We start from the raw sequence: 12,190 nt of genomic DNA, 5'->3' as shown, positions 1-12,190 counted from the left end.
AGCAACCTATCTATCTCAGTTTTTAAAGCAGTTATTGACTGAGCTGCAACACCTTAGAGGATAGAAAATTCCAAAGATTCATCACCGAGTGCATCAAAAAACTTCTCCTCGTTTCAATATTAATGGATTTACCTCCAATTTAGAGAGCATCCCAGACTACACTCGGGAGAAACCTCCAACGACTCTGTCGATCCCTCAAAGTATTTTATATGTCTCAATGAGATCAGGTCCCATTCTGCTAAATTCTAGTGTTTTGAGTCGCAGCCTGCTCAGTCCCTACACTCGTGATATACCTAGTATCCTGACAACCAGTCTGATTAACCTTTGCTGCACTCCTAATATAGCAAGCAGATTATTATAATAAGGAGACCAAAATTGTCCAAGCGCAGTCTCTCCGGGATCCTGCATAATTGTAGTTTGCTCTTGTTCATATCATAACAAATTGGCAGTAAGGCGTGTAATTTATAAAAATATATTTAACAGAGGTTGTAAAAGAGCTTTGTAACAAACTATCAGATCTTAATTTTAGTTTACATGTTATTCTGAAGTTCTATAAATTGCATTGAATGTGAATGTGTTACTAGGCTATGCTTGCCTGTGTACTATACTGTGCTGAATGTTAAGGGTATAAGGACACCACTTTTAGTAGCTGAAATATTTTTTGCAAGATTTATCGTGTTGCAATTTCATTTATCAAGTGTACCATTACATGATAGTTCACATTGAACAGTATATTGTGATGCCTAGAATACTGTAAAGTACGTGAAAGATAGAATATGCTTATTTACAAGATAAAGATAGATTGTAACAAAAGCAAAAATATTAAGATAGGCACAAAATGCTGGAGTAACTCGGGGAGGCAGGCAGCATCTCGGGAGAGAAGGGATGGGTGACTTTTCGGGTCGAGACCCTTCTTCAGACTGATGCAGCAGTCACCGACCGATTCCTTCTCTCCAGAGATTCTGCCTGTCCCGTTGAGTTACTCCAGCATTTTGTGTCTATCTTCAGTTTAAACCAGCATCTGCAGTTCCTTCCTACATGATATTAAGATGGAGTCAGGTTATAGGTTTTTTCTGTTGGGAGAATTTGAACTGATAATTAAAGTCTGCCATTCTGGGATGAAAATAAATTAGTTTTCTATTTGTATGGTCACATTGTTAACGTTACTGATTTAAGCCATTCTAACTTAGCTTTATTTCTGATATTACTTTCATTTCTGCAGATATCAAAGCAGTCCAAAACCACAGGTCCCAAACAGTGCTTAGTTCTTTGCTGATAATTAGCATGACTCACTTGCCAAGCAGTAACCAACCCGTACAAGTGAAATTCTCACAACTTCCTTTTCAAATATAATGACATACTTTAATAGATCTTCCTGCATTGATCAGAAAGTCATTTTGATCCACCACATGATTACCACCGATGGTCTAAGGCTCATTATTCAGTAATGAATGTCTCACTTCCTGACTCTCAACAGCTTTGATAGCAACAGCCAAATAACAGTGTTCAGTAGTTCAACATCTCAACCTCTGGTCCAAATACTGATCCTTGGCACCTTGCCTACAGCATGTACTGCCTACAAGATGCACTGCAGCAAATGCCAGGGTGGCTATGACAGCTTTTTTCAATCCCACAATATTGGCCATCTTGAAGAATTAAATGCACAGGTGCAACAAAACACAAGCCAGTTTCCCTACCGAGTCACCATATGCCATTCTGATTGGAATAAATGTTTTGGTTCTATCCTTGATATTGGGTCAAAAACTGCAAAATTGTCTAGTTAAAAACAATAAGCAATTCTACCTGCTCTGGTAGATACAGCAACCTTCCACTACCACATCAGGCCAATTTGGGACTCATAATGAATGCTGACCTTAACAGTGAGGCACCACAATGGTGTAACTGGTAGAGCCGTAGCCTCACAACACCAGAGACCTGCATACGATCCTGATCTCAGGTGCTGTTTGTGTGGAGTTTGCACGTTCTTCCTGTGACTGCCTGGGTTTCTTCCAGGTGCTCCAATTTCCTCCCTTATCCCAAAGACTTGCGGTTTGTAGGTTATTTGGCCCTCTGTAAAAATTGCCCCTAGTGAGACGACATGGAAGTAGTGTAAGCGGGTGATCGATGGTTAGCTTGGACTTGGTGGGCCTAAGGGCCTGTTTTCGTGCTGTATCTCTAAACTAAACTAAACAAAACTGATGCCTGCTGTGAGAAGGAAATTGCTTGACAGTGAATTAACTTAGAAAGAGCCTTGCCAACATACACATCTAAACTGTCTTGCATTCCAAAGTACATAACTAAGTAAATGTGGAAGACTTGAGAAAGTAGGATTATTTATTTGGGTACAAATGATTCTTCTTGCCCCAATTGGCTTTAGAACGGAGATGAGGGAAAACTTTTTCAGTCAGAGAGTTGTGACTTCCCCTCTATCCTAGTGTGAGGTGAGAGAACCTTGATTTTTCACTGTCTCCAATCAGAGGTTCTCCAACAATGAATCAAGCCATGCTAATTTACAGCAAAACCTGCAAAATATCCAGATTAGGACTGATAAGTGGCAGAACCTGGGACAATGTAAGTGCTGGCCATTGGTAATTGTGAACTGGAAGTCATCCAGTCGGCCTCTCCTGCATGTCAGTGGTGCCACCACACCTGTGACTTCTGTATCAATAGACAATAGGTGCAGGAGGAGGCCATTCGGCCCTTCGAGCCAGCACCACCATTCAATGTGATCATGGCTGATCATTCTCAATCAGTACCCCGTTCCTGCTTTCTCCCCATACCCCCGATTCCGCTATCCTTAAGAGCTCTATCTAACTCTCTCTTGAATGCATTCAGAGAATTGGCCTCCACTGCCTTCTGAGGCAGAGAATTCCACAGATTCACAACTCTCTGACTGAAAAAGTTTTTCCTCATCTCCGTTCTAAATGGCCTACCCCTTATTCTTAAACTGTGGCCCCTGGTTCTGGACTCCCCCAACATTGGGGACATGTTTCCTGCCTCTAACGTGTCCAACCCCTTAATAATCTTATACGTTTCGATAAGATCCCCTCTCATCCTTCTAAATTCCAGTGTATACAAACCTAGTCGCTCCAGTCTTTCAACATACGACAGTCCCGCCATTCTGGGAATTAACCTAGTAAACCTACGCTGCATGCCCTCAATAGCAAGAATATCCTTCCTCAAATTTGTAGACCAAAACTGCACACAGTACTCCAGGTGCGGTCTCACTAGGGCCCTGTACAACTGCAGAAGGACCTCTTTGCTCCTATACTCAACTACTCTTATTTTGAAGGCCAACATTCCATTGGCTTTCTTCACTGCCTGCTGTACCTGCATGCTACCTTTCAGTGACTGATGCACTAGGACACCCAGATCTTGTTGTACGGCCCCTTTTCCTAACTTGACACCATTCAGATAATAATCTGCCTTCCTATTCTTACCACCAAAGTGGATAACATCACACTTATCCACATTAAACTGCATCTGCCATGCATCCGCCCACTCACACAACCTGTCCATGTCACCCTGCAACCTCATAGCATCTTCCTCACAGTTCACACTACCACCCAGCTTTGTATCATCTGCAAATTTGCTAATGGTACTTTTAATCCCTTCATCCAAGTCATTAATGTCTATTGTAAATAGCTGCGGTCCCAGCACCGAGCCTTGCGGTACCCCACTAGTTACTGCCTGCCATTCTGAAAGGGACCCATTTATCCCCACTCTTTGCTTTCTGTCTGTCAACCAATTTTCTATCCATGTCAGTACCCTACCTCCAATACCCAACCACCTCCATCTTGGGAGCCGTGGTTAATCAGTATTAACAGGTTAATCCTGGTTACAAGAACAGGTTGAAGTTAGACACTTTGTCCTTCCTGGCTCATCTGTTGATTCTTCAAAACTTCCCACAATTCTAAAGCGCATATCAAAATAATGATAGACAGCTAACATACATACTGCCACAGTGATATTTTGAAAGCTAAGCACTCAGTACAGCAGCACTGTGATGATAATACTGGAGCAATAACTAAAGACCAGTATGCCGCGATGGCAGAAAGTTAAATTCAAATGAATAAATAAATCGGGGATTAATACGTTAATTTCAGTAAAAGTGATTAGAAAACTGCTGGGTTGTTGTAAAAACACAGTCAGTTCCCCAATGGCTTTTGGGGAAAAAGATTATCCGTCCTAACTTTGCTGGTCTTTCTCTGATCCCAGACCCACAGTCATGTGGTAGATTCATAACTGAAATGATCTAGCAAGCCATTTACTTCACAGACATTGAGATGATTATTCAGTGCTGACACACACATCACATTTTTTTTAAACCACACAAGACATTGGAATCACATGGCAATTGAAAACTGAATGGACATTTGATGTCTTATCATAAGGAGAGAAGGGTGCCAAGAAACAAAGTAATGGAATCGTTTGAACATGCAATGAAAAATAAAATGTAGCAAATGTTATTGGTGCAATATCAATGATTGAGCATCAACTTGATTTGAGAATCAAGTGGCCCAACAACTGTCAGTTTAATTGCTGAACGTTGTAACAAGGCAGAAGAACACAGCTGCTGAAAGCCATGCTGAACAGACCCCAGAATGTAATATCACTAAAAAAGTGGCAGTGGTAGGTTGAGCAAATGGGGGCGAGTATAGAATTTGTCAAAAATTGTAGTCACAGGAGTTGAAGGGAGGGACACCTGGAAGCAAGAGTATCCTGGGTTTCCTTGCTGCACCCAGAGTCCTGAGCCCCAAGATATGGCAAAAAGAAGCAAAAACACATAACAAAAATACCAAACTGCTGTAGGAGCTCTGGGTTAGACAGCTGTTGTGGAGAGAAATGGACATACACCATTTTGGGGTGGGACCCTTCTTCCCAACCGGAAATGTAATCTGTCCATTTCCCTCCACAGATTCTGCCTGAACTGCTGATTTCTTCCAGCACTTTGTTTTCTTGTTCAAGTTTCCAGCATCTGCAGTCTCTTGTGTCTTCCAGGAAAAAAGGAACCTTTACATGCTGCTTCTGACCCTAGATTCATATCCTGACACTTTTGGCTTGGCAGTCCATCAATTATTCCCTGCTCAGATCTCAGAGTTGTACTGCATATTGGGTCAGATGATAGAGGTAGAGCCTGATCCATTTAAGAAAGGATTGCAGTACATTGGTTCTGGTCTACTTAAATGTTCAGTCAAGCCGTGCAGGGCAGGAGGCCTGTTCGCTAAACTCCAGTCCCATTTTGATAGGTCACCCTGTCTAGTTTCCAGCAAGTAGAAGGAATTAAATTTCCTATATGATTCATACAAATGCATTTCACACCAATGTTAGAGCTTGACAACTACACACACGAGGATTTCTTTCTGGCCTTTGCCACAGGTCCAATGCTGATCGGACTTTGTAGGTGAAAAATTCTCAAGTTTTGTCATAAGCTATTGGTAGTAGTGTTCCTTTTACAACACTTCTCTGTTTCATCAGTGCTGTCAAAATAATCTGTTTTGATTTTAACCAAACTACACCTGTGCCATCTAATATCTAAGCATGCCTTGTAAGATAACCTGTTAAAAAATGTTATTGTTTATTCAAAATGTTGAGGTTTTCTTTTAATCACTTTGAAACCTGAGAAATCTCTGATCTGCTTAAACTACATATTTATGATTTAAATGCTTTCTCTGTATTTTTAGATGAAAAAATGATGCAAAGCTTTATTGGCTATTTTCTATTTATTTTGTTTCCGTATTTCAAATTAGCATTTTTGAGTCCCATCAAGTACCACATATAATTTTTCTTGTGGTAATGGTACCCACTAGTTGTAATGTAGGCATTTTGTTCCACCCACTCGTCCAAAACAAACCTTTAAATATGCTTAGAAATCTGCAACGTCAGAAGAGGAGGAGGAAGAGCTTGACAAGACTCCTGATCCACTTCATCAGCTTATACTACACTTCAGTCGGACTGCCCTCACTGAGCGAAGGTATAGTAAGGGTTTTATTCTGCTTTTGTAAAACAAATAATCAAATAATACTGATGAATGGTAGACCAACTGGAAATTCTGGGAATAAATTGTGAATAATGATAGATTGCCCAATGATCTTCCAGCTTGTAATGACTACACCTTTTATAAGATCAATGATGTAAGAACATAAGAAACAGAACATTACTATTTCCTTTGAACCTGCTTCATCTTTCAGATTATGCCTATTTTTTTTCTCAAGTCCAATTTCCCATTCAATCCCAAGATAATTTAATTCCCAAAGTCCCACAATCTATTGATCTGAACAACTGAAGTAGAATATTCCAAAGGTGCACAACATACCAACTTATCCTTATATCAGTCCAAGGTGACTGGTCCATAAGGTCATAAGTGATAGGAGCAGAATTAGGCCATACAGCCCATCAAGTCTACTCCACCATTCAATCATGGCTGATCTATCCCTCCCTCATAACCCCATTCTCCTGCCTTCTCCCCATAACTCCTGACACCCGCACTAATCAAGAATCTATCAATCAAAAATATCCATTGACTTGGCCTTCACAGCCTTCTGCGGCAAAGAATTCCACAGATTCACCACCCTCTGACTAAAGAAATTTCTCCTCATCTCCTTCCTAAAGGAACATCTTTTAATTCTGAGGCTATGACCTCTAGTTCTGGACTCACCCACTAGTAGAAATATCTTCTCTACATCCACTCTATGCAAGCCTTTCACTATTCTGCAAGTTTCAATGAGGTCCCCCTCATCCTTCTAAACTCCAGCGAGTACAGGCCCAGTGCCGTCAAATGCTCATCATATGTTAACCCACTCAGTCCTGGGATCATTCTTGAAAACCTCCTCTGCACCCTCTCCAGAGCCAGTACATCCTTCCTCAGATATAGCGCCCAAAATTGCTCACAATACTCAAAATGCGGCCTGACCCGTGGCTCTTAGAGCCTCAGCATTACATCCCTGATTTTGTATTCTAGCCCTTTTGAAGCCCTCACTACCGATTCGACTTGCAACTTAACTTTTTGGGAATCCTGCACCAGCACTCCCAAGTCCCTTTACACCTCCGATTTCTGGATTCTTTCCCTATTTAGAAAATAGTCTATGCCTTTATTTATACTACTAAAATGCATGACTCCATGCTTTGCTACACTATATTCCATCTGCCACTCCTCTGCCCATTCTCCCAACCTGTCCTAGTCCTTCTGCAGAGTCCTTGCTTTCTCCACACTACCTGCCCCTCCACCTATTTTTGTATCATCTGCAAACTTAGCCACAAACCCTTCAATCACCTCATCCAAATCATTAATATACAACATGAAGAGTAGCAGCCCCAGCACCGAGCCCTGAGGATCTCCGCTAGTCACTGGCAGTCAACCATAAAATGCCCCCTTTATTGTCACTCTTTGCCTTCTGCCATCCAGTCAACTGCTATCCATGCCAGTATCTGCCCTTTGATACCATGGGCTCTCATCTTCCTTGGCAGCCTCACGTGTGGCACCTTATCAAAGGCTTTCTGAAATCTAGGTAAACAACATCCACTAACTATACTTTGTCCTGCTATTTATTTCTTCAAAGAATACCAACCTGAAGTCAGACTAACCGGCCTATAGTTCCGTGTTGCTCCCTTCTTGTACAGTGGGGTAATAGTGGCAATTTTCCAATTGTCTGGAACCACTCCTGACTCTAATGATTCCTGAAATATCACGGTTAATGCCTCCACAATCTCTAAAGCCACCTTTTTCAGATCCCGAGGGTGCAATCCACCTGGTCCAAGTGACTTATCCACCTTCAGCCCTTTCAACTTCCCAAGCACCTTCTCCTTAGTAATAGACGGTCCACTAACTTCCATCCCCTGACTCTTGAATTTCAGGCACGTTGTTGGTATTTTCCACTGCGAAGACTGATGCAAAGTTATTCAATTCCTCTGCCATTTCTTTATTCCCCATTATCACTTCTCCTGCATCATTTTCCAGTGGTCCAATGCCCACTCTTGCCTCTTTCTTACTCTTTATATAACTGAAGAAACTCTTGCTATCCTCTTCTATACTATTGGCAGGCTAACCTTCATGTTTCATCTTTTTTCCCCATATTGCCTTTTTAATTACCTTTAAAAGCTTCCCAATCCTCTGGCTTCCCACTAATCTTTGCAATGTTATATGTCTTCTCTTTTAGTTTTATACTGTCCTTGACTTCCCTTGTCAGCTAAGGTCGCCTCATTCTCCTCCAAGAACCTTTCTTCCTCTTTGGAATTAAAAGATCCTGCATCCTCTAAATTAATCACAGAATTCCCTGCAATTGCTGTTCCACTGTCATTCCTGTTAGGGTCCCTTTCCAGTCAACTTTGGCCAGCTCCTCTCTCAAGCCACTGTAGTCCCCTTTGCTCAGCTGTAATACCGACACTTCTGATTTGATCTTCTCCCTCTCAAATTGCAGGTTAAATCTTATTATGTTGTGGTCACTACCTCCTAGTGGTTCCTTTATCTTGAGGTTCCTTATCAAATCGGGTTCATTACACAGCACTAAATCCAGAATTGCCTTTTCCCTGGTGGACTCCACTACAAGCTGCTCTGAAACCATCTCGGAGGCACTCTACAAATTCTTGGGGACCAGTACCACCCTGATTTTCCCAGTCTACCTGCATATTGAAATCTCCCCTGATCACCATAATATTGCCTTCCTTACATGCTGATTGTATCTCCCAATGTAACGTACCCTACATCCTAGGTACTATTTGGGGGCCTGTAAATAACTCCCATTAGGGCCTTTTTACCCCAGCAATTTCTCAGCTCTACCCACAATGACTCTACATGCTCTGATCCTATGTCACCGCTTGCTAAGGACCGAACTTCATTCCGTACCAGCAGAGCTACCCCACCAGGCTGTCCATCAGCTACCCATCAGGCTGTCTTTCTGATAGGACGTATAATCTTGAATATTCAGCTCCCAGCTCCGATCCTCTTGGAGCCATGTTTCTGTAATTCTCACAACATCATACCTACCAATATCTGTGTGCTCTAAACTCATCTATCTATATACTAAAACTCTTGTTTGTTTGTTTGTTAGTTCCTGAACTACAGCCAAAACGGTACACGGTAGCACGACAATTTTAGGCCCACCTTACTCACCATCGTCGCTTTGGTGCTAATGGAAGAAGTATAATTGAAATCGGTGTTATATTTTTAAAGTTATTCACATTTTAAAGTTTAAATCTACCTCCTAGGGAGGGAGGGGGGAGTTAGGGAGGGGGGGAGTATAAGGGGGGTTGAGGGGGATGGAGTGGGGGGAGAGGAGGAGGGGAGATGGGGGGGAGTGGGGAGGGGAGGGAGGGGGGAGGGAGGGGGAGAGGGGGGAGGGAGGGGGGAGGGAGGGGGGAGGGAGGGGGAGAGGGGGGAGGGAGGGGGAGAGAGGGGGGAGGGATGGGGAGAGAGGGGGGAGGGATGGGGAGGGAGGGGGAGAGGGCAGGGTGGAGTGGGGGGGAGTGGAGGAGGAGAGGGTGCTGCACCAGTGCAGGAGAGGTTTGGGCCCAAAGGGTCCACTTGGTCTAGTCCACTTTATTTCTTATACTACGTGCATTCAAATACAACACCTTTAATTCATTATTCACCTCCCCTCGTCTTACACCCGTCCCGATTTTACCCGACCTTACTTTCTTACCCTTCTTAAACTTTCTGTTCTATTACTTCTGGAGACTTCTATAACTTTTCCTGCGCTCTCTTTCCCTTTAACTCCACCCTTACAGTTCCAATTTGTAACCCCCCTACCTATGAGACTTTGGTCACGAGGTAGGGACTTTCTAGCCAGAGGGCAGAGCCACCTATTTTAGAACTGTAGGCTGTAAGCATATGGTTCAGGGGATTTGTGATCTTTGAACCCTCTTCATGTATCCAGAGCTTTATATTTATTATCACTGGCCACATTATATTCTTCACAAACTTTGGAATCTAATTTTTACCTTTTTTTAATATTGTTCAATGAAGACATAAAATATGTTTAATATTTCTTACCTTTCTTTATTTCTGCAGTATAATTTATTGGCCCCTAAGGGACTTCAATTTGCTTTTTTAATTGGCTGTTCCTGGTATATTCAGAACAGTTAAATTCCTTCGCAGTATTTACTTTTAGTCTGTGAGCCTATCTAGATACCCCGACCTATAAAACGTACTGAAATTCTCAAATTGTCGCAATTTTCTTCCCCAAACATTAGTTCTCCATGGGTGCAAACTCGGGCTGTGGCTCCAATAAACTCTGCCAAGATGCAGTACATGAGTAAAGAAGTGACGCCAAAAACCAATGGCCATAAGCATGTCAATAGTTTTAGAAGGAAGCGTGAATCTGCCATTATTAATTGATGGCAACACAGTGGTGCAGTGGTAGAGTTGCTGCCTTGCAGCGCCAGACTCCTAGCTTCGATCCTGACTATGGGTGCTGTCTGTATGGAGTTTTATGTTCCCCCTGTGACCGCATGGGTGCTCCGGTTTCCTCCCACACTCTGAAGACGCACAGGTTTGTAGGTTAATTGACTTCGGTAAGTTGTAAAGATTGTCCCTAATGTGTAGGATAGTGTTAGTGTATGAGGTGATCACTGGTCGATGTGGACTTGGTGGGCCGATGGGCCTGTTTCCATGCTGTATCTCTAAAGTCTAAAGTTTATTTTTGCTTATTTCATTATAGTGTTGAAAGTCATGAACACTTTGTTCTCTATATTTTAAACCTTTGCTGATGTTCCCAAGAGCTTATTCTGATCTAAAATCTGAGATATGAATAGTTGCTGAATAATAAATTTGTAAAATAAAAGTCATCCCAAATTCTTCAACCTTTATATGTGTTTTTATTTATTGGAGGGCTTTTAATGAAATATTGTGCAGAACAAATTTATGTTAAAAAGATCACTACAATGCAGAATTAATTAATCCAATATCACCTGTTACAGTGCAATTGAAGAGGACCCCTTATACCTTGCATATGCAGACATGATGGCAAAAGTAAGTTTTCTGGAATGCTGGAGAAGTTCAGTGTTATTCATTATGTAAAAATAAATACAGAAACTGTTTCTGTGGATGGTAGACACAAAATCCTGGAGTAACTCAGCGGGTCAGGCAGCATCTCAGGAGAGAAGGAATGGGTAATGTTTCGGGCCGAGATCCTTCTTCAGACCCGAAGAAGGTGCCTGACCCGCTGAGTTACTCCTGCATTTTGTGTCTACCTTCGATTTAAACCACCATCTGCATTTTTTTTTCCTACTGTTTCTGTGGAAACAGTTTCTATGTCCTTGATAACGTGAAGATGACAACGTGAAGATGACAAATGTAAACGGATAATGCAAAAGAATGGTGTAGAAGAAAGGCGTCATTGCTCATCCTCTCACTTCAATTAGAATTTTTTTAATGTGTGGAAATCAACAAATACTTAAGTTCTTGTGGGAAGCAAAATTAAATCGGTTTTGGTGGGGGAAAAAAAGGTGGCCCAATGGGGAAAAACGCTCGCCTCGAAAGGGAGATGGACATAACTATTCTTTTACTTGGTTTAACTCAAAGCATTTGAGTGCAATGAATAAAGTTGTCAAGGCAAAATCATTGAATACCAATGAATAGGTATTCTGAAGAGAAAAGTAAAGAAGTTTGCTGAATGTTGATTTGTAGCAGGATCTAAGGGAACAATAGCGGATGGGTTGAACAGAGTGCTGCCGAGATTGGCAAGGTTACCCACCATGTATGCACTGTGTGCAGAGCCCATACAAAGTGAAGGTGGAACTGCTAATTTGTAAGGTGCCAACAATGGTCATTGAAAAGCAAAAAAGTTACTTGCCTGAAATATTAACTATATTTTTCCCTCCAAGTGCTGCTTGGCCTGCTGAATATCGTGAGCGTTTTCTGTGTTTAACTAACAATGAATAAGAGCGATAAAGGGTTGCTCTAGAATTTTCACCATCCACACATTCTTGCTGTTCTTGTCTACGATTGTTGCTAGTTACAGAAATGCACATGAATTTTAAACTTTGCAGCTTTTGGAGAGCCAAGCATCCTTGGTCTTAAAATTATGGGTCAAACACTGTTGGTGTCCAGAAACCTCCTGTTATACAGGTTTCAATTGGGTGATGATTTAATGGGCTATACTCCAGCCTGTCACTCCCCTTGAATAGTGCTGGGAATCTAATATGAAATATAAATGTCAAAATGCACTAAGTGATAATGGGAATATTACATATT

General features: G+C 41.8%; 1 protein-coding gene across 1 annotated transcript in view; it reads left to right on the top strand.

Annotated features, from left to right (window-relative positions):
• LOC144597735 (ryanodine receptor 3-like) overlaps positions 1 to 12,190 on the top strand; it is a 308,708-nt gene that overhangs the window by 232,775 nt on the left and 63,743 nt on the right. The window contains exons 77-78 of the mRNA XM_078407262.1: positions 5,871 to 5,974; positions 10,915 to 10,966. Of these exons, the coding sequence (XP_078263388.1) occupies positions 5,871 to 5,974; positions 10,915 to 10,966 (156 nt within the window). The remainder of the gene's footprint in view (positions 1 to 5,870; positions 5,975 to 10,914; positions 10,967 to 12,190) is intronic.

Source organism: Rhinoraja longicauda, chromosome 10, assembly GCF_053455715.1.
Source record: "Rhinoraja longicauda isolate Sanriku21f chromosome 10, sRhiLon1.1, whole genome shotgun sequence".
Lineage (NCBI taxonomy): Eukaryota > Metazoa > Chordata > Chondrichthyes > Rajiformes > Arhynchobatidae > Rhinoraja > Rhinoraja longicauda.
This window is presented reverse-complemented; position numbering and strand designations above follow the sequence as displayed.